The sequence below is a fragment of the Fundulus heteroclitus genome, chromosome 20, assembly GCF_011125445.2.
Source record: "Fundulus heteroclitus isolate FHET01 chromosome 20, MU-UCD_Fhet_4.1, whole genome shotgun sequence".
In the NCBI taxonomy this organism is placed as follows: Eukaryota; Metazoa; Chordata; class Actinopteri; order Cyprinodontiformes; family Fundulidae; genus Fundulus; species Fundulus heteroclitus.
Genome location: NC_046380.1, coordinates 44,876,279 through 44,900,151, shown reverse-complemented (window position 1 = coordinate 44,900,151; position 23,873 = coordinate 44,876,279). Strand labels below are relative to the sequence as shown.

Below are 23,873 nucleotides of genomic sequence, written 5' to 3'. Positions count from 1 at the left end.
TGATACTAAGGAAATTAAAAGGGGGACAAACTCTTTAATGTTTGATACAGCATTGTCTGATAAAGATCTACTATAATGAAACCTTCTTTTGGGGGTGGAGAACTGAGTTAAATTGAACTCAAAGGTTATTAAAAATGGTCAGATAGGACAGAGTTGTGAGGAAATACTGTTAATTATTCACAAACAATGCCATATGTCAGTACAAGGTCCAAAGTATGAAGACAAGAGTGTGTTGGTTTTGCACATTTTGAGCAAAACCAATTGAATCTAGGATAGTAATAAAGGCTACATTGAAGTTATCACATTCAGTGTCAACATGAATGTTAAAAACCTATTTTAACCTTGTCAGCATTTAACACTAAATCAGATAAGGAATCTGAGAACTAAAAACTTAGCCTGGTGGACAATACAAAACAACAACCAGAAGAGGTTTTATTGCTTTGAAGTGTGGATGAGGGAAACTAAGGGTTAAATGTTCAAAAGAATTGTAGTTATTAATTGGCCTGGGACTAATTAATAAATCAGACTGAAAGATAGTTGCTAATCCTCCTCCTTGTCCTGTAGTTCTGGGAATGTGGAAATTTAAATAATTAGAGGGAGTTGACTCATTTATACTAATGTAGTCCTCTTGCAGCCAGGTTTTTGTGAGATAAAATAAATAAATCTGATTATCAGAAATCAATTCATTAACTAAGTCTTTGGAGGGAGAGACATTATATTTAATAAACCACATTTAATTGTTTTAATTTTTGGTTCAAGTTCAGTAGTATTACTTTTATGAGATTTTTATGATTTGCTCCTTTTAGATAAGTTCTTAATCAGTTTAGTTTTGGCCGTGGGAAATACACTGTCTTAATGGGGTAATGGGTGGGTAACAGCACAGCGGCTGCAGAAAGTTGTGTACCTGGTCTGGACTCTGGGTTGTCAGCATTTTGGAGAACTAATACATCTGGTCAGATTCCTAGAAAGAAGAGCTGCACCATCCAAAACAGGATGGATGCAGTCTCTTCAGATCAGACCAGGTTTTTCCCAGAAAGTTCGCCAGTTATCAATGTAACCAACGTCGTTTTCAGGACACCAGCAGTTCAATGATGACATACCGCAAAACATGTCATCTATGTCTGTTGAAAACACAACAAACACTTGTATTTATTTAATTATTTTTTATGTTATACTCAATATTTATTAAAAAGTCACATGAAAACAGGACAAAGTAGTAAAACCTCCAGTGAAGAAAGGAGACCAGAAGAAGATAGAAGAGATTAAATGCTTCCTTATAACTTACGGAGTGCTCCCAGACTGCTGCTTAACTGCCATACAGTTGTAAAAGGTGAAATCCCTCGCTGTGACCATGACGTCTCCAAATCGAACAGACAAGGTGAGAGTGACAAAATCTGATGGCAAAACACAGAGAGAGACAGAGTGAGCAAGTCCTAGGAACAACACCTCCAGCCAGACCTCCTCTCTGAGCTGGACCAGGAAAGCTTTGAAAATATTTGGCCAGGTTTATGAACCCTCATTCCCAGAGTCTATATCCGGACAAAGATGGGAGCATATGAAAGACTAACAAAACCCATGTGGATGTTTTATCCTCTTACCAGACAGAGCAGATATAAACACAGCAGCGTTTAAGCCTCCAAGGTTTCTCTGCTCGTCATTTAGTTCAATATAGCTGCATATTTCAAACAGAGAATACTGCCAGCAACAGGAAACCCAGTGCTGGATGATTCTGGAAATATTGTTGGGTTAGCTCATAAGGTGGCTGCAGTGAGAGAAACAAATACTGAAGTTAATAAAATCGAACCATAATACTGGTTGTGTTTTCCAATCCCACGTCCCATCATCTTTTTCCCAAATTTCCATAATCCTGTATAAAGCTCTGATTTAGTTTTAGTATCCTTTATTTAACCAGGAAAAAAAACTACATTGAGATCCAAACCTTCTTTCCAAGCATGACCTGGCCAAGCCAGCAGCTTTATGAACTTAAAGTGCAGCAGAACTCTACATCTCCATCACTGCAAGATGCTGGATAAGCTCCCTTGGAGTTTCATTCTCAGAAAACAGAAGCGTCTGTACTGTACAAGCTCAGGCTAAGGTTTCCTAGCTTTACTGTAGCTTTAGATTAGCTTGGTCATAAGGAAGGTTACAAAGGGAAGACACTTATTTCCAATTTCAATATTCTTCTGAAACTTTGGATTTAACCATGACAAGAGCAAAGTTTTCAGATTTAATCAAATAAGCCTAAATAATTAATGTAAAATAAACCTACAAAATCTACATAGAACACAGACATCAATCAAACGGAGCAGCCGGATAGCTGGCCGGGATAGATTTTTCTCAATAATACTGCCATGCTTTGCATCTTCTTAGTGTCTTAGAAATGCCTCTTAACTACAAATTTAATAAAATCAAGAGTAAAGCTTCGATGTAATCAAAATCTCTGGACATCCTCACAATTTTTTCTTTAGAAAATAAGCCAAGGACTCACTTCCTAAATAACATTGATCTTTAAGAGTAAGCCCTAATATTTACATAGATATAGTTTCTCTTTCTGTAGGATATATTATGTAATACTATTATCCACAGGGTAGGCCTAATGTTATCAATCTTTGCTGTAGTTTCTTACAATCATTTTACCTTGCTGAATGTTCCTTTATCATCCCATGATAAACAGCTATTCACAAACCTGGGCACCAGCACCCCTCACGACCCCAATAGGGATAAGTGTGTTGTAAAATGGATGGATGGAATATGACTGCACTTGGATCCAAACATGACTGATTAGATAGGCATTCAATGGACAGATTTAAACTACATTTTGACTGAGCTGGAAAAGCAGCAGACATCGTTGTCTTGCAAAGTGTCTGAAAATGAAATCTGTTCAATTAATTTAGTTAAATAAAATAAATTAAATGTGGAAATTGTTAGTTTTGAATTTAATGTTTTTCAGTATTGCTTTATTTGTTGTGTAACGGGGTGGTTGTGACTCCTTTTTTTTAAAAAAAAAAAAGGTTTTCTCTCTCTCTCTCTCTCTCTCTCTCTCTCTCTCTCTCTCTCTCTCTCTCTCTCTATATATATATATATATATATATATATATATATATATATATATAAATATAAATCGTGGTTTTTAAGTGTTTAGCACACATGCAGATACAAACAGAAGAAAAGCACAGTTTTAAGATGTTTATTGAAAGGTTCAGGCTGCGGGAAGAGACACAGCGTGTGGCTCAGGCGAGGCCTGAACATCAGTACTGGAGCGACTACGGAAAGAAAAAGGAATAACGTTACGTGTGAATGAACCAGGGGAAAACACCAGAAGCTGCGCCGCTTACCATTTGGCAGGACTGACCTATCCGGGGAGAATAATGACGAGTGAACTCTGTGACCGTAACTCGTAGGTGGCGATAGGTGGTAGTGACTGGAGGGCTGACAGATGATAGGCTGGCGAGGGATCTGGAGCGCACCACAGCAGACAAAAGGAACAGACGGAGTAACCAGAGAGTTTGCAGGTGAACCAGAAGAATCCAGGGAAGGGGGCTTCAAGCCCGGCTTGGTAACACCAAGAGATTATGAGGGGAGATGCAGGGCAAAATCTGAGCGGCAGGGATTCTGTGAATCTGGTTCTTCGAACATGACGTCAAGGTAGGTGAGTACAGTCATGGCTCAAAGTATTGAGAATGACACAAATATTATATTTTCACATGATCTGCTGCCCTCTGGTTTTCATGTGTGTATGTCAGATGTCATCACATACGTACAGAAATACAATTGCAATCATGAGTAACAAAAGCTTTTAATGACAGAATGAGTTAATGCAGCAAGTCAGTATTTGCAGTGTTGACCCCTCTTCTTCAGGACCTCTGCAATTATCCCTGGCATGCTCTCAATCAACTTCTGGACCAAATTCTGACTGATAGCAGTCCATTCTTGCACAATCAATGCTTGCATTTTGTCAGAATTCCTAGGTTTTTGTTTTTCCACCCGTCTCTTGATGATTGACCACAAGTTTTCAATGGGATTAAGATCAGGGGAGTTTCCAGGCCATGGACCCAAAATCTCTATGTTTTGTTCCCTGAGCCAGTTAGATATCACCTTTGCTTTATGGCAAGGTGCTCCATCATGCTGGAAAAGGCATTGTTCATCACCAAACTGCTCTTGGACGGTTGGGAGAAGTTGCTCTGGGAGGACATTCTGCTACCATTCTTTATTCATGGCTGTGTTTTTAGGTAAGACTGTGAGAGAGCCGACTCCCTTGGCTGAGAAGCAGCCCCACACATGAATGGTTTCAGGATGCTTTACAGTTGGCATGAGACAAGACTGGTGGTAGCGCTCACCTCGTCTTCTCTGAACAAGCTGTTTTCCAGATGTCCCAAACAATCAGAAAGGCGATTCATCAGAGAAAATGACTTTACCCCAGTCCTCAGCAGTCCACTTCCTGTACCTTTTGCAGCATATCAGTCTGTCCCTGATGTTTTTCCTGGAGAGAAGTGGCTTCTTTTCTGCCCTCCTTGAGACCAGGCCTTGCTCCAAGAGTCTCCGCCTCACAGTGTGTGCAGATGAACTCACACCTGCCTGCTGCCATTCCTGAGCAAGCTCTGCACTGCTGGTAGCCCGATCCCATAGCTGAAACACTTTTAAGAGACGGTCCTGGCGCTTACTGATCTTTCTTGGGCGCCCTGGAGCCTTTTTGGCAACAATGGATGAAATCTCTCTCCTTGAAGTTCTTGATGATGCGATAGATTGTTGACTGAGGTGCAATCTTTCTAGCTGCGATTCTCTTTCCCGTTAGGCCATTTTTGTGCAGTGCAATGATGACTGCACGTGTTTCTTTAGAGATAACCATGGTTCACAGAAGAGAAACAATGATGCAAGAGTTCTGATGAAAATCAACAAGCGGGATCATATTTCTCCAATTTTAGCTTCCCTTCATTGGCTTCCTATTAAATCAAGAATAGAATTTAAAATTCTTCTTCTAACGTATAAGGCCCTTAATAATCAAACTCCATCATATATCAGAGCTCTGATTACCCCGTATGTTCCTAACAGAGCACTTCGCTCTAAGACTGCAGGTCTGATGGTGGTTCCTACAGTCTCTAAAAGTAGAATGGGAGGCAGATCCTTTAGCTATCAGGCTCCTCTCCTGTGGAACCAACTCCCAGTTTTGGTCCGTGAGGCAGACACCCCGTCTACTTTTAAGACTAATCTTAAAACTTTCCTTTTTGAAAAAACTTATAACTAGAGTGGCTCATGTTACTCTGAGCTACCTTTATAGTTTTACTGCTATAGGCTTAGGCAACTGGAGGATATCTGGATCTAATTTTCTCACTCTATAGAGTCCTATTGTTCTTCAATTATGCATTACGTGTTGTAATTTCTGCTTTAACTTTCTGTTCTCTCTCTTTTATCTTCATAGTAGGTACACCTGGTCTGGCGTTCTGTTAACTGTGACATCATCCAGAGAAGACGGCTCACCCGCTACTACCATCTAATGTAGAACAGATTACTGGATCAATGTGTGCTTCTGTGCTTTTTGTCTCTCTTGTTGCGTCTCTGTTCTGTCTTCTGTAACCCCAGTCGGTCGAGGCAGATGACCGTTCATACTGAGCCCGGTTCTGCCGGAGGTTTTCCTTCCCGTTAATGGGGAGTTTTTCTTCCCACTGTCGCTTCATGCTTGCTCAGTATGAGGGATTGCAGCAAAGCCATGTACAATGCAGATGACTCTCCCTGTGGCTCTTCGCTTCCCCAGGAGTGAATGCTGCTTGTCAGGACTTTGATGCAATCAACTGGTTTCCTTATATAGGACATTTTTGACCAATCTGTATAATCTGACCCAATCTGTATAATCTGATTGAACTTGACTTTGTAAAGTGCCTTGAGATGACATGTTTCATGATTTGGTGCTATATAAATAAAATTGAATTGAATTGACTTCATGCCAAGCACCAGCGTCTTTTTAAAGTGTCCAATGGTGTCATTCTTACTTAATCATGACAGATTGATCTCCAGACCTGTCCTCATCACCACCCACAACTGTGTTAATGGAGCAATCACTGAAACGATGTTAGCTGGTCCTTTTAAGGCAGGGCTGCAATGACGTTTAAATGTGTTTTGGGGGATAAAGTTCATTTTCTAGGCAAATATTGACTTCACTGATCACTCTTTATAACATTCTGGAGTATATGCAAAATGCCGTTATAGAAACTGAAGCAGTAGACTTTGTAAATATTAACATTTGAATCATTCTCAATACTTTTGGCCATGACTGTAAATCCAAACACGAAAACTGAGAACAACAGGAGACAAAAACATTAGTCCAAAAACGGGCTTCAAAAACGACTCACAAAATACGGAGTTCAGGATTCAGGTCAGAGGCCACGGCATACCACGACTGGTTTAACACTCTGGCGTCTTCCATCTGTCTGAGCGCTCCTCAGGACCGCGACCCTCCCAATCGACTAGGTATTGATACCCCTTACCTCATTGATGGGCGTCCACGATCCTGAGGATGCGGGGGTTCTGACTGTCCTGGGTGGGTGGAGGGGGTTCGGCAGGAGGGCAAAGTTCACTGTGAATTACTGGTTTGATCTGGGAGACATGAAAGGTGGGGTGAACCCGGGAGTGAGGAGGCCGGCGCAGACGAACGGAGGCAGGACTGATGACGGATCCGATCCCATAGGGTCCAGTGAATCGGGGCGCATGTTTCTAAGCGGATGGATTAGTTAACACGTCCCTGGATGATAACCAGACCTTCTGACCGGGGCGATACTGGGGGGCAGGAACACGGTGCTGGTTGGCGAACCTCTTGTTCTGCTCTGCGGTGTGAGTGAGAGCAGTGACCGTGGATCTCCAGGTTTCTTGACAACGATTGATGTATTCATTAACAGATGATAGGGGTATCCGGAGTTCACCAGCGGGTAGGAGAGGTGGTTGGTATCCAAGGGCTATTTCAAAAGGGTGAATGTCCAGTTGCAGATGACATGTGTGAATTGAGAGCATACTCGACCCATTAGCAAAAATTTATTCCGGTCGGTGGGTGATGAGGAGGTGAGGCAACAAAGGGTGGTTTCCAACTGCTGATTCATTCTTTCGGTTTGGCCGTTGGTTTGAGGGTGATATCCGGAGGTGAGAGTGTAGCGGGCACCGAGAGCAGAACAAAAGTGCCGCCAGACCTGAGAGACAAACTGGGGGCCCCGGTCAGAAAGGATGTCAGTGGGGATTCCATGAAGCCTGAATACATGTCTTATTAGAAGTTGTGCAGTCTGTAGGGCGTTGGGTAGCTTTCGTATCGGGATGAGGTGGCAGGAATTGGAGAATCGGTCGACAACAGTTAGTATGGTGGTCATTTCCTGGGATGAAGGGAGTCCGGTAACAAAGTCCAGAGCGATGTGAGACCAGGGACGCTTGGGAATAGGTAAAGGATTCAACAGACCGGAAGGAGGCCAATTCAAAGGCTTGTTCTGAGCACATACAGGACAAGCTAGAACATATTCACGCACGTCCTTAGTCCAAGACGGCCACCAAATATGCCGGGACACCTGCGATTGTGTCCTAAATATTCCGCGATGGGCGGAGAACTTCGAGTCATGGCTCCAACGTAAAAACTTGGGACGAACTGATTTTGGGACATATCTTAAACCCGCGGATATATATATATATATATATATATATATATATATATATATATATATATATATATATATATATATATATATATATATACACACACACACACGCAAACATATAAATGTGTGTGTGTGTGTGTGTGTGTATAACTATATTTTAAAGGACAACTGATAGAGAAACCCTAAAAGCTTTAATCAAATATAGTCATTGTATTACAAATGCTGACTGTGTTACAAATGGCTTTTTCCAAGTGATCCAGATTTATATTCTAGATTATGGTTTGGATGCTTTTTGTGGTTGCTGGATGTGAACCTGATTCTGTTGTTACAATGTTTTTATAAAAGGAAGCCCACATGCAATTACAAAGTAGATGAAACAGATTTAAGCAGAACTGTGCATATTAAAATACAGATTAGACCCCACTGTTTGAGCTGGTTTAGATGAAAATGGAATGTGTTTGTGCATGTCTGTGTGTAGCTGTGGTTGCATCAACAGACATTACATGCACGCATACAGTCAAAGGTTAATACCAATGCAGCAGGGCTCCAAATCCCAAAGTCACAAAACCAAAAAGCTCATACCAGTAATTAAAATCTTTCAGCAGGAAGCTAAGACCAACCAAACACAACTAGCACCAAACACTAGTCAGAATAGTGCACAATTATTGCCTTGGGTCAGAGTTTAGTTCAATCTTCACTTCAGGTGTGCATTTTAAATATCTAAACAGAATGAGCTCAACCCACCCTGTCCAGGAGTCACCATAGGTATTCTACTGGAGTCTGGAGACTGGCATGTGACTCCAGTTTCAGTGATGGTGGCAGGACTGTGGCTGTCCTGGAAGAAGCAGGAATAGGACTCGCCCTTTTCCAACATCGGAAGTCCTGGAATGGACAGGGACACCTGAGGAGAAGGAAACACTGGCACTGTAGAAAACTGCAAGTGGATTGTTGCATATCAACCACTTTACACATGCAAACAAAGTCAGGTGGGAGGCTCGGTCTTTACCCACATGTAAATTACAAACAAATGCTGGATATTCTGTCTGGAAAAACTAAAGCCACCACCTGTGTTTAACTAAGCAAATAGTTAGGAGCCTCCCTTTGAGAAACTGATGCAGTCATAACATTTTTTTTACTCCTGCCAGATGTAGGCAGAAGGTTTCTGTTTCTAAGTTAGGGGACACATTCTGAAGTTGTAGAGAGGTGATGCCAAAAAAAACAGAAGAGGTGGTCAGAACTTCTGAAGTGATATTTGGGGAAGTATAATGCATTACGAAAATCTATAAAAGATAGCGGTGAACAATGAGGAGGGTGAATCTTGAATGACTCATCAAATCAGCAGCCTCACTTACTAACTTCAATTTGATAGTCAACATTTATGCATGCCCACCCCCCCCCAAAAAAAAAAAAAAAAACTGAAGTAAATAATCAGACCAATGCAGCTGTGAAAGCTCTGAGAAAACCCACAAAATGATGAGACTTGCTCCGTATTAGTGGTGTTCAAGGCCAGGTCTAAGTGCTGGAGTCCAACCAACTGGTTTAGATGATCAAAGAGAGGTTCAGCATTGCTATGTGCAATGTAATATAGTTCTCTGAGCACGCAATTATACTAAATGAACAGATGTTTACCTCTATGAACCAATATTTTTAGGAATGCACGAAGATCAGTGATTTAAGTAACTGGCTGGTCAAAAACTCCATACATCCTTAAATCCCTGCACTGGTTACTTGTTCATAAAAGGAGAAATTATTGGTTTTAAGGCTCTGAATGGTAACTCAGTGATCCTTCTGCTTCGTGACATCACAAAAGCTTTTAGAAACAAAGATATGGCCCAAGTTATTTTGGCGTGTTACTTTTAAATTCTTACTAAACGTGGAGAGAAACAATTATCAAAATGAGGAGACCATGTGGTGATGGAAGCTACATCAGCAGGCAGACATCCCATCCCAGCAATGCTAACAGCAAAAGATGGATGGGTCTTTCTTCATTGTCAAGATAAATCATTTCCCAACCCTAAAAGGGTTTAAAACAGATACTGATTGGCCTCATTCAACTAATGACACAATAGTCAGATTAAAAGAAAATCTGACGGGCATACCATGCCTTATCAAAAGTATTCACTCCCCCTTTTTTAACATTTTGTTATAACTCCAAACCTTAGGGTATTCCATTGGAGTCTTATGTGACAGACCAACACAAACTACTGTATAATTGTGGAAGTAAAATGTTCCATGGTGTTCAAACTGTTTAAAGATCTGTGAAAAGAGTGGTTTGGATATATCCTGAACTTAATGTATGGGTTTATGCACTACTAGTAATCAATGAAGGGAAATTAACCGATTAGACTGGATTAAGAATTCGGAGAAATGGTGATGAAACTTAGCAAAATTAAATAATTGTCACACAGCATTAAATTTTTGAACACACCTTATTTACATCCTCATCATCAGTTTAATTTGCTTGTTATGTTAACTCACCACACTGGTCATTTTACTACTTCATTTATTCGATATTATTGCAAGTAAGTAAAACTTTATTTAAATAGGACCTCTCAAGATAAAAATCACAAAGTGCTTTAAAACAGAGGATAAGAAACACACAAGGCAAAATTAAACAAAAGCAGATTTAAAAGAAAAGCCTTTAAAATAAACCACAGAGTCTGCTGATCTCAGACTCAGAGAAAGGGAGTTCTAGAGTCTTGGAGCCACAGAAAAGAAAGCTTTGTCTCTCTTGGTTTTCAATTTAGTATGGGGGACAATCAGCAGGTTTTAATCACTAGACCTGAGCCCTAATGGGAGTGTAGTTGTACACTGGTGTCTGTCCATGCAGAGCTCTCCAAGTCAAAACTGAGATGATGCTCCACTGAGCAGTGGAATCACATAAGAACATTTTGCAGATCTTGTCTGGAGCCTAGCTGCATTATGTACATACTGCAGTTGGTCTAGGAAGGTCCTGGTAAGACATAAGCGCATTGCAATAATCCAGACGTGAAGAAACAAAAGCAAAATTTCCATCTCAGGATGAAAGACAACAGTGCTGGGTTCGGCAATGTTTTGCAGATGGTATAAACAGCAACGAACCAGAGATCTGACATGATTTACAAGCGTAAAACCTGAATCATCGGTCATCTCAAGGTTTCTAATAGAAGCCAAAGAGCCAAGCGGCCCAAGGACCTGCTTTATCTTTCTAGTTATTATTTCTGGTGCAACAATGATTACTTTGATACTTTTCTTCAAAGAAATGGAAAAAAAACCTGCTTATGTTCTCTGCATATCTTGGTGCTGTTACTGTTATTTTATTTGTAGAGCACTTTAAAAACAACATAGATACTGACCAAAGTGCTGCACATAAAAATAAATATATAAAAAGGCACCAGCCTGGAAAGTGAGAAGCGCTCTGTGCATCAATAAAAAGAGGAGAAGAGGAGAAGACATCAACAGAAGCAAACTTCATATGACCAATTAGACTACTGACATAATCATGTACAATACAGAAAATACTTTCTCACCTCTTATCTTGTCTAAAGTGTGTAGTAATATATATATTTTTTTCTGTCACTTGTTAAATTTCTTCTAAAACATTTTTATAGAGAGCATTTCTGGAAATAATATAAACATTCCTCTGTACTATATTCTTTGTACATTTCTCAGATTTTTATTCATGATTATTCAGTATTTTACTTATTTATTTATTCTCAATAAAATTACACAACTAGAGTTCCACATTTAACCCATCTGACCGCTGAAACTAATTAATTTCCCCCTATGGGGACGACAAAGTTGATCTTATGTAGATAATTGTATGATTGTTAAACAAGTTTATGTGCTCATTTCCTCACTGTTTAGGTGGTGGATCAGCCAATCAGCTCTCTCTGTTTCCACCATCTTCCCTGCTTAAGAGGTTCACTAAAAGTCCTCCTCACTAGTTCAAGCATTTGTTCACATTAGGAGCTCTGTCAAGGCTTAGGGTGCTTTGTGAACTACTTTTACCTTCCCGAGGTAAAATTCTAAGAAAAATCGTATTATTCGAATTTTCCAAAGATGACATCACTAAGAGCCTCTTTTAGTCTTAGCGTTCGTTGCGAATATGGGAACAGATTTCCAAGCGCAAGTGAATGCATCATTGAATACAAATGCATATCGCATCCAATTTCCCATGTTTTGACCTCATCCATCTCCAAATAGGCTACAAATGTAGTGACCCGCCCCCCTCTCTGAGTAGTTGGCTAGCATGTTGCTTTTCTTGTTGGTTTGATTGGTTGAATTGTATGAATAACAGAAAGTTGGACACTCTGAGGTTAAAAAAGCAAAACCCAAATAACTTAGAGACCAGGGCAGGGTAAAATTCTGATACACAGTATTCAGTGTAAAAAATTATCACCTGATATGTGAGATTTCCAGTATGAGTAATGTCTGTGATACAAAGACTGTACTGTACAAAGCGACTCCACAATGTCTACCATGACAAGTAAGAACCTATGGGAAACACTGAAGAGCCACACAAAGAGAGGGCTTCACCTGGAAATAAATTAATTTATGTTTTACAATTGTTGTTTATTTGATAAGATTTAGAACCGTATAAGATGGGAGTATGAGAATGATCAGTTTGAGCAAAAGAACACATAACACCATCCAGCTATGGTATTCTGCTGAGGCTGCCCAGACAGGCTCCTTCAATATGCTATTCAAATGTAACTAAATGTAATTTGTTATTTTAAATAACATTTACATTACTATTGCTCTGCGGATGGAGCAGCTTGCTGCTGTAACCAGTAACATTTTGAAAGTTTTTAACCCCGTCAGCACTGCTACCTCACCACAGCATGGTTCAAATGTCAGCTGGGACAAGTTCTCCCTGTCTTCACAGACTTTAGTTTGTTAAATAGTGAAATGTATGGCATTGTATTTATATGCAGGATCTTTAAAGAATTTTCAAATCTGCATGTTTTGAAACATTAAAAGGTTCTTAAGGTAACCTTTTGGGAGATGATGATGATGATAATGTTGCTCTTAATTCAAGCTTCTATATTTTGTTTTCCAGTTCTGTCTAGGTTAATGAAGATGGTGGTGGACTTACCATCTTGCGCTCCTCCCTGCTGATGTTCAAGGGGTTCAGTTCCTGAACGCTCAAACACTGCTGCTCAATGTCGAAGCTCCACAGCCATTGACCCTGTTGGCTTCCACGACTGCATTGAGATTCCAGCACACACCTGCAGGCAACACAGAATAATACATTGTCTCTTATATTCACCATATCTTACTCTGGAGTCAAGCTTTCTATTGTCATAGTAAGGAAACTGGCCTATTAAAATGGCTACAATAAACTGTATCACTTTAATCCATACAATGAAAAAGTATGGTAGAAAAATAGCAAAAAGTGCAGAAGACCAAGATGTTAGAGACATAGAAAACATTTCAATCTCTATGAGAGATGCAAAATTGTTTCCAGGTGTTAAAAATTCTGTACTTCCAGTTCTGCAAGAAGAGTGTTTTTAAATCTATCAGGACAGGTCAATTTGAGCTTCCTGTGAGAAATAAATGATTAGAACCTTTCTTCCAACTAGGTTGAGTTTTAAAATATCAAGTCTTGATTGAATAGTATTCTCAACAAACAACAAAGTTTGTAGAGTACAGATTATGCAGAGAAGCAGCAAATAGTGAGAGACCGTTCAGAATTAGCAAGTTTTTTTCAGTTTTATTTATCAATTTTCAATAGCAATATACAGTATGTACTAATAGCTGTTAATTGTTCACCCCAACATAACATGGGCATGTATGTAAATCAAGGAGTTTGAATAAAAGCAAACAAAACAATCGAACAAACAAAAAAACAGTAAACAGACAAAAAAAAGTAAAATGGACAATTGGGTCAGTAGTTAACCATTAAGACTTTATGTAGCTGGTGTTAAGAAAATATCTTAGTTAAGCATAGTGATGTTTGTCTCTCCCTGCTCCAGCGTAAGATAACATGCAGCTTCAGTTTTATTTCCGAGGGGGTGGTCAGAAGGAGAGGGGGTAAGTCCTCCTCCCCCTGAGCGAGCAGGAGGAGTTGATAAAAAGAGTCTTTGTCCAAAACTTACTTCAGACAGACTTCTCGACCGTGCGGTGAAATCATCTTGATTGGTAAATGTATACTCTGTCTCCATATTTAATTTTTATGAATTAAATATGCATTTAAACTGTTCTACCTCTTGATTAATGTTTTCTCACTTGTGGCCAAATCCGGAATCGGGATAAGATGTATTTTCAATAGACATGTAACAGCAGGCCGGTAAACCCAATCTTTAACACTGGTTACTGTTCTATGATATAGTGTGCATTTTAAAGGTTTGCACGTATTTCAAGGATGGTTGCCATGTTTTGTTAAACACAAGTAATGAACTAGTTAAAGTGCTTCATATCTTCTCCAAATGCAGAAACCTCATAATATCTGCAATCCATTCGTCATGCGTAGGGGGGCTGTCCTGTTTCCATCTCAATAGTATAAGCTGTTGCGCAAGCAAAGAAAAGAAATAGCACTGGAATGTATTTTGACAACAGAAACACCAGGGGGTATAATTTCAAAAAGGGCAGTCAATGCCAAAAGAGCCAGCTTGATCTTATATGCCTCAGAGAAAGTATTAAAAATAGATGTCCAATCCTTACCAAGTTTGGGACAACTTGGTAACTTATACAAATTGTGTATATAAGTGAGCCAATGCCTACTTTGCAACAATTACAAAGTGGATCAATATTTGAATAAAAGTCTGCCATATGCAGTCAATGGAGAACCTTGAATTGGAGAAGACAATACCTGGCAATGGAAGGTGAGTGTACCCTTTGCAGTATTGAAACCCAAAGATCCTCTGAAATGTTAAATGCCAAATTTCTTTCCTAGTGTGCTTTTATAATAAAGAGTGAAGGGGATTGTAATTCTAATAAAAATGAATAAATATTTATTTTATTACTTTCTTTTTATACACATTTATTATCAATATACTATTCAAAGTATTTGTCCCTGGTAAATTTGGAAACGTGTTATATCTATCAGCTATAAAATTAATAGCTGAAAGTAAAATGAAGAATTTGGGGGCACAAGTGACTGATCAGTCACTTGTGCGAATGAAATAAACACTCCACAAAAAAAAAAATCTTTTAGAGTTCATAATCCGTTATTACTTGAAAATTTGAAAGCTGAATCAGTCATTGAGGGTGGAAACAAATGATTTGGTGCCTCTTGTGATATTGTATGCAACCCAAATGTCCTACATTGCACCCAAATCCCGAGAGAGTCATAAAGCAAAACAGTTACATTTATAATGGTGCAATTCTATAGGGAGTGATGAGCAAAGTAAAGCCGATAAAGATGATTTTCCACAGCTGGAGGATTCCATAGAAACCCAAGAAGAAGCATGTTAAAGTTGAATCACTAATAACGGTAGAGCATATTGCGTATATTCGCTGCCCAATAAAAAAATAAAATTTGATAAGGCTAAACCACCTGATGGTCGAAGCAGCTGCATGAAATCTTTACATATTCGTGTTGATTTATTGTTCCAGATGAAGGTTAGGATAAATTTGTCTAGTGTTACAAATTGTGGTATATTTTTTAGGCAAATATAGTGGAATTCATTGGAATAAATATAAGTATTTTGGTAATATATTCATTTTAAATTATTCCATCTCTCTCAGTTTTGTTTAAAGTTTTTTGAAGAAGACGGGCAAAGTTATTTTCATAGAGGGATTTATACTGGCAAGTTAATTTAACCCCTAAGTAAGTCAAATAGTTAGATTTTACTTTGAAATTAAAATTAGTAAATTAAATATTCATTGCTTTAGTATTTATTATAAGCAGCTCACTTTTGTGTATATTGCGCCTTCTTTGGTTCAGAAAAGCGCAGGTGCAATTTATTTAATTTTTTTGCTTGTTCCAAATCAGACCCAGTCAGATGCGGGACACTGTTTCACATTCCGACCCTTCTTCTTCAAACCCCCCCCCCCCCCCAAAAAAAACCCACGTCATGCTATATTACCCTGAGCTAGCGCGTTACTCTGAGTTTTAAATAAAACAAAATAGTGATCCCTGGTTGGTCACCGTGTTTATCAGCGAAGTTACTGGAAGGCGGGGAATAAACACTGACAGGTGACATGGCCACAGGTGGAAACTCATTAATTAACAGCTAGAGTGCCGACAGGCACACATTTACCGAGGGCAAGTTGTTGTCAGATGGTCAATCCCCTGAACTTTCTGACTTGCTGGTTCACATAAATCCAAAGAAAACCTTTGACCACCGCTACATTAATTTATGTCATCTGTGGTCAGATTGAGATGCTCTTCCAAAAGTTATGATTGAACAATGATGAAGGTGAGTCTAGCAGTTGTCCGCTTTCAAAGACCCGCCCTACTCTCTTTCTGATTGGCTAATGTCCCGGTTCTGCCAGGTTTCATTGGTTAAGAGCAAGTTCAGGTTAAAACTATTAAAAAAATGCTAGACAGAACAATTCAGAAAATGGATGGATGGATGGATGGAAATCCGTCACAGTGACAGAGAACTTTAACCCCTGTCTTATGCATACAATGACAGTTTAACTGTATCTGCTCTATAAATGCCCCTTATTTTATTTTCTACTCCTAATTTAATAGCTAGAGGCTCATTGGACAAAGCAAAAAGCAGAGGGAACAGAGGGTCCCCCAGTCTAGTGTCATGGTGGAGTGGAAAATAAGAGGAATACAGAGAATTTGTTCTAACATGAGCCAATGGGGAGGAGTAGAGTCACTGCACCCATGGAATGAAGTTTGTTCAGAATATAAAATAGTCCCACTCCAAACTATCGAATGCCCTCTCAGCGTTGAGTGATAAAGCCATTTCTGACATTGTGGAGGACTGTGTATGTGGTATACTTATAAAGCGACGTAAATTTTAAAAAGCCTATACAGTTTGATCTGAAGCTGTCAGAGAAGGTAAATTGTGGTTGAGACAAGTAGCTAATGTTTTGGACAATATTTTAAAATCCACATTTAACAATGATATGGGACGGTAGGATGAACAATCCAATTGATCCTTGTTCGGCTTAAGCATTAGTGAAATAGTTGCCAGTCGTAGAGTGGGCGAAAGACATTGAGCATTGAGGGATTGTATAAACATAATACATAAAACATAATTCTATACACATTAGGAGGGGTTTGTGGTCGAGTGGTTAGAGCAGCGCGCTTGCACTCAGAGAAGGATGCAAGTACCCAGTTCGATCCCCATTGCCGGTACTCTGGGTCCCTGAGCAAGACCCTTAATCCCCGGTTGCTCCCCAGGCGCTGCACATGGCAGCCCACTGCTCCCCAAGGGGATCGGTTAAGATGCAGTGAAGTGAATTTCTCCATTGTGAGATCAATAAAGTTCAAGTAAACATATCCCGTAATAAACGGAGCAAGATTATCTTTGAAAGCTTTAAAACCATTCTACAGGGTCATCAGACCCTGGTGATTTCCCTTCATGCATTGAGCTTATTGCAACTTTAACTTCTTCAATAGAGATAGGTTAATCTAACTGATCTTTAACTATTGAATTTAAGGTTGAAACAGTTATATTTTCAAAAAAAAATATCAAAGAGCTCAGGTGAGTCTAAAGACTCAGACTGATATAGCTTAGAATAAAATAACAGTTTATTTTCTGAGAGTTAGCGGTAATGTGACCGTCTTGAGTTTGAAATAATATGTTTTGCTACTGTTTTTCACAATTGGTGGGCTGAAATATTAGAGGCCTTTCCCCATGCTCATACCATAACCTCCTTGACTTATGAATCAACTGCTCTGCATGTTGCGTTGAATTTAAATTAAATGCGGTTTACAGTGCCATTCTTTGTTTGTACTAGTCTGGAGAAGGATGCTTTGAATGTAGATGATCCAATTGTGCCCTTAAATCTGTTAATTCAGTCAGGCGTTTCTGTCTTTGGTTTTTGTCATGGAGCAATAAGATATGATATGACCTCGTAAACAAGCTTTTAAGCTTTCCCATATTGTGCTATATGACACATCAGGGGTAGTATTTATTTCTAAAAATATGTCAATTTGTTTAGAGATGAACTCCATAAATGAATTGTCAGAAAGCAGGAGAGGGTTAAGTCTCCATGCATATATACGAGACTCATCTGGTAACCTAAGTTCTAAAATCAGCAGACTGTGATCCAATATAACTATGCTACCGTAATTGTATCCTTTAACGTTATGAAGATTTTTTTTGTCAACAAAACAATAATCAATTTGTGAATAAGTTTCATGTACTGATGAAAAAAAGGAATACTGTTTGGTCAAAGGAATAAGATGTCGCCAAATATCTACAACACTATGGTTTTGTAAAAAAAGGCCCGTAAAACTTGTGTTGCTTTTGAGAGTTGAAATGTTTTGTTGATGATCGACCAAGCATGTTTTTTTGAATGGGACTAAAGATAGCAAAAAGATTTGTAGAAATACTTTGGTTGTAACCAATCTTTTTGCCTCACTGACATTATGTAATCAGGGTCCTCACCAGGATTTTTTTCCCCAGCATAATGGTGGACCACTGGCGGGGGTGCGCTCATGTAGTGTTTTGGAAGGTTGGTGTGCGTGCTGGTGTGTCGTTTCGTTCCCTGGATACATTCCCAAAGCGGAGCGTTGCGTAGTGCAGCTTGAAGGAGGCTGTTCGTCAAGCTAATAAAAACTAGTGTTAGCAAACGTGGTTTGGGAGGTTTATAGCAGCTGTTCTAGAGTTTACTGACTTTTTTATGTTGCTCTCAAACATCCATGGTGCACTGTTCCGTGTCGTACTTTTTATGAGTGTAACGGTCTAATTTCTGCGTAACTGACAACTTTCAGCGTAACGGTCCATTATGCTGAAATGTGCTGGTGAGAACCCTGGTAATGATCAACACGGAGATGTAAAAACACTTGTTCCTCCCATCATCAATTAAGCTCAATAATGAGTGGTTAGTACGAGATGATCAGACAGCGAGGAAACCTAAAAAGTCATTGTGAGGGATTTACCCCCTCACTAACAAATAATGTAAACAGGCATTTGCTGTTTTTTAAAGTAATTGAGTATTTGGGGGAAGGTTTAAGTTTATTTGTATTTGATGTAACTTTATGAACTTGTTTTGTTGTTCTCACCACTCTTTTTTCTTTGAGGTCACCTGGTCAGGTGTTGCCATGGAAGCGCGCCCATGAGCAGTGCTAATAAGGACCTGGTGTTGTCAATCAGCCTCATGAGGGAAAATCCATTTTGAGATGGAGGGGAGATGTTTTAGTTTTTGTAGAATTGTTTTGATATGTTGAAGTTGAATGTAAATTGTTTTTTTTTTGTTTTTCCTCTAGAGGTTTTAATTAAGTTTGTTCCCTAAATAGAAATTGTAATTGTTGTAAAGGTTTTCACCCCTGTTTCTTGTTAGTTGTTACAGGCTGGTGCTTTAAAAGCTGGGTTATTGCAGTATGGGAGTGTCTGTTTTTTGTTTGTCCTGCACTGTTGGAGAAAGTGGAATCCCTGCTCCTAAGCTGTTTAATGTAAGGTCTGCCTTTTCACATTTTTTGCAAATATCTATAAAAAAGAAACGGAGCTCTACAATTTTTGGATTCAGTCTGATTTTTTTCCCTTTTTGTGTGTTTTCTGCACTATACCGGTCATTTTGAAGTCCCTAAGGTTTTTGCTTTGCCATGCAAATCCTTACAGTCATGTAGATAATTAATGTTCATTAACTTGGCCATTAGCTTGGTTCTGTGATGGTCCATGCAATAACCTAGGAGGGGCAAGGGTTACTTTACTCCTCTTTAACCAGGGGTACACTAAATTTGGCAATTTTCACTGTTTTCAGTTAGAATTCTTTTAACCAGTTGTTTTTAATCCATCAATCCATTTTCTAACACGTCTATCCCTTGTGGGGTCACGAGGGGTGCTGGTGCCTATCTCCAGCTGTCAATGGGCGAGAGGCGTGGTACACCCTGGACAGGTCGCCGGTCTTTCGCAGGTTGTTGTTAATAAGTGTTAAAAAGTGTTTTTAGTGACTTTTTTTAATGGATTACTGCTTCTTGTAAGGAATTATTTTATTGATTTATCTGTGTAGAGAAATGATGAGTCCAGTGTGTGCCGGTGCTGTAAAACCTTCTGTCCAAAGTCAAGTTCTCCCAAAGGAGACATAAAGATAAAAAGAAACTAATTCAGAATAACATAATAGTCACATTGGTCATTGATCATTATTTAGTGCTTTTGTGACATCAAAAGCATTAAATAATTAGCTTTTAACTGAAGGATTATTGTTGACTCCTCTTGCTGGATGGGAGCTGGTGCTTATCTCACCTTCCCTCCAGGACACACCAGCCACAGTACGGGTCATGGGCAAGCAGACAGGAGTGGCAGTCTGGGTGCTGCTGGCATTCAGCCACAGGCCTCTTCTGCAGCTGGAACCAGGACAAAACAATCACGTTTGTTTGTGCAAATCATCCACACTAAGCTCCTAAAAATCTGATTACAAACAATAGATGACCCACATTCCCCCGTGCAACAATGAAAATGTGAATACGCTCATTGGAATAATCCCAACTGCACGCACATTGCTAAAATAATTGGAGCAGAAACCAAATAGTAATTTCCTTCTTTGCTTTTCGCAACCCCCCCCCCCCCACACACACACACACAGTAAAGGGGGTGGAAAAAAGTGCAGCAGGCATGCAGTAACTGTGAGCTGTCTTTGTACCATGTTACGGGTCATGATGAACAGATGCTCCTCCTTCTCGTCCAGAATTAGGTCTGAGCTGATAGGCACGTTCTTCTGGATGGAGATCACAGAATATTCCTCCACCTCACCATTTGGCCCCAAGAAGACCTGAGGAAAAGAGCCACAAGAGATTCCCCTCATGCATCTCTGGTGTATCAACCCTTGAGCAGGTGGCTACACTGTGTTGGCTACAGTACACATCACTGCGAGAAACAGCAGAGCAGGCAGCACCAGAACTGTGAGACAGAAAAACTACCAACAGGAGAAAAACTGACTGTTTTAGGCATGAAGCTGAGCGTGCAGTTTAGTTTTATCCCTTTAGACTTCCTTATGTGTTTTTGTGTTCTTTCTCCACAGTAAAATTAAAACCAAAATTAAAATCTTGAAGAATGAGATCTGCAAACTTCTTTTGATTACGAGTGAATCTTTTCCACCTCTTTGTTGATGGTCAAAACCTCAGAAATTTGTCGGAATTGGCTGGCTGTCAATGTGTGCATGAATGTCCGCCACTCAGCAGTGACGGTGCACAACCAGAGTACAGTATGCTGCTATGTACAAAAAAGTCTCACACAAGCTGAAGCTGAGCTGCTTCTGCTTGACGTCAAAATAGAGATATGTTAATGGAGCCACTGTGCGACTTGTGATTGTGCAGGGTCCTTCGCTACAGTTCACCACTGAGGACAAAGACTCGGCTGTATGCAGGAGGTCTTCTATGCCTGGAAACTCCTCATATCATCACTGGTATTTTGATTCCAAGGTCCATCCCTGACCCCCAAGCTGACATTCAAGACGGATCATTCAGATAGAGACACCCTGAGGGTAACTGTCCATTTACGGCAGCGGAGAGCAAAAAAATTTAAATCACAAGTCAAAAACAGTATGTCCATGTTGAATAGCTAAAAACTAGAAACAAAGTTAATATATCACTTAGATATAATAATATACATGTTGTGCATATATATAGCTATGCATTGATTTAAGGTAGTGCACGAGTGCTGATGTGATGCAGTGAATGGAAAAAATTATTATCTGAAGCATTCCTGTCAGCGAACTGAGTCTGATGGACAAACTGTTCTGTGATCTAAATAGAGACTACCACATTTGATTCTTCAAAAATCCTAACAATATTGCTGTCACACTCTACATCTGTCAGGAACAAGCTGTTTGTCAATGGATGAGTTACTTTTAAATCAGTCCTGCTCTCTGCAAAGTGCCCCAGGAGATTTTAATTTCTGCCAAAAGGGCATCAACAAAGTAATTAGCAAAGGAAGGTAAAAGCTTATGCACAGGTGTTTTTTTTAGTAGATTACAAAAAAAGAAAGGCTGTTTTTTTTCTTACTGTCCTTGTTGGGTCTTGTGTGTAGGTTTGACGAAAAAATAATTTAATCATGATTGGAAAAAGACTAAGTCAAGTACCCACAAATGAACCTTACTTTGACATCCTATATGCTTATTAGGTGGCCATTACTTTATATATTGAACCCAGAGTACTTCCATATGCAACATAATCACTGTTCTCCAACACTAAACTGCATTATTGCTGAAATTGTTCTCTTTCTTTCTTTGTTTCTTTCTTTCAAAATCTTTTAGATATTTCTTCATTTTGTAAATACAACTTATAAGTTCCAAGCTCAGTCAAAAATGATGATAAATTCATAAATATGATACATTGAAAGAACTGTGAGAAATTCTCCATTATAGCCAACAACACTGTTAAAGAACAACTCTGCACCACTTTGCAACAGCAACATGTCAGCTTCATTTGACAAAATACACAGATGGGCTTTAAATATGCTTTGCACCAAACCAGTTTTACTTCAATGACTAAAAGTGTTTCATGACTTGAAGTACATTTATAATCAACACCCAGAAATCCACACAGGTCTGTTACCTTGTGGATTTTCCCTTTGGAGTCTCCAAGGAAGGCAATGGTGTGTCCTGCCCTCACGCTCACAGCCACAGCAGTAAGCCGAGCAGATGGGCTGTCCAGTATTGTCTCTACTAGCACAGGGATCCGGCTAGCCATGGGACTGGGAGTGTGGTCCGATCCACAAGGGTAGGCATCCAGGGTGTTCTAAAGGTGAAAATTCATAGCAGAAGTTTTAGAAGATAGTCTAACAAGTCACTGAAGGTCAAAGATTAAAAATAAAACACGTCATTTCAACTATATATTAAAGAAAACTCTGCACTGTGCAACTCGTTTTGGTTCCAAAGGAACACTTTGAACCAATTTGTCATAAATTTCTCAGAGAGTATACACAAAGAGTGCTCCTTTTGAGGATGGTAAAACTCCAGCAGGACTTTCTGAGAGCAGTTTGAGGTTTGGGGACAATAGTAAACTGAACACATTGACTATAAAGCTATAACAGGACTTAGTTTTGCCTTCCCAGTTTGGAAATAAAGAGTCCTTGTAAAGCACTTTGCACTGTCTTTGCACTGACATGTGCTATACAAATAAATCTGCCTCTCCTTGCTTTTGCCTTGGTTTCTTTTGTTGCAGAAAGTGTATTTTTGAACTAGAAAATATAGTATTGGGTTCATTTCCTCTTCATTAGTAATGAGAAACGGAGGCAATGAACTCCAGAACTCTGGCTTCTGAAAGCAACTTGTTTTGATGAATTCCATATTAAAATGGTAATAGGAGGAGTTCTCCTTTAGGGCTTTCCTTGAAGCGATACTGACCCTTCATGTACGAAACAAAGTGTAAAATAACCCTTTGTTCCTTACTGCAGAACTGCACCACATATTCACCAAAACATAAAATATCTCTAAAAACACCAGAGCATACGTCATGCAAGGAAAATTTACTATGGGATGTAAAAAAAATAAGAAGCCAGGTCTGTGAATATGTCATACAAGCTGCCTGGACCTTGGCTGGTAGAAGCCTGTGATTAGGCTGTAACGGTTCATGAATATTGTGCTGACATGTGCTATAATGTGAACCCTTAGCCATAAATATAAAAGGACAGAACAGTGTCAGGACATGGCTTGGTAATTCATTAGGACTCCTTAACTTTTAATTAAGTCACCACCAGGGATAAATCCCATTTATAATGGCTTAAACCTTTTGTCCAAATCCACCCAGAAGTTAGATGGACCTTCTTGACAAAGACTGAAGTTAGGATAGATTGTCGTTTATGTCCAGGGATCAAGTAAAGACTCATATTCTAATCATGTTGTGAATCAGATTTTCAGCTTTAATGCTCAGTTTTCCAGCTATTTATAGTTTTCTAATGTTTACCTTTTTGTTATTACAAACATCCTTTCATACGGGCCCTGTGCACAACCAGCTCCTCTTGCTTCCTGTTTGCTTTAATGTGTTCCTGTATCTCTTGTTCCATTCCATATCTCGCCCCTGACTTATGCATCTTTATCCATCTTTGTAAAACCTTGTTAAACATTGCCTCCAAAAGCCTCCTCCATTAGGAGCAGAAAATGCTGGAAATTGAGCTGATCTGTGTCCAGCTGGTCTTACTCTACTTTGCAACAATACCATTTGAAAAGTGACAAAAGATAATTTCACAGAATGTCAAA

At 39.3% G+C, this 23,873-nt stretch overlaps 1 protein-coding gene across 4 annotated transcripts in view; it reads right to left on the bottom strand.

Annotated features, from left to right (window-relative positions):
* plxnb1b (plexin b1b) overlaps nt 1-23,873 on the bottom strand; it is a 207,681-nt gene that overhangs the window by 53,594 nt on the left and 130,214 nt on the right. For all 4 annotated transcript variants that reach the window (XM_021321950.2, XM_021321952.2, XM_021321951.2 and 1 more), the window contains 6 exons: nt 22,231-22,413; nt 20,319-20,447; nt 19,922-20,022; nt 12,703-12,835; nt 8,370-8,526; nt 1,286-1,394 (listed from right to left, as the gene is read on the bottom strand). In XM_021321950.2, the coding sequence (XP_021177625.2) occupies nt 1,286-1,394; nt 8,370-8,526; nt 12,703-12,835; nt 19,922-20,022; nt 20,319-20,447; nt 22,231-22,413 (812 nt within the window). The remainder of the gene's footprint in view (nt 1-1,285; nt 1,395-8,369; nt 8,527-12,702; nt 12,836-19,921; nt 20,023-20,318; nt 20,448-22,230; nt 22,414-23,873) is intronic.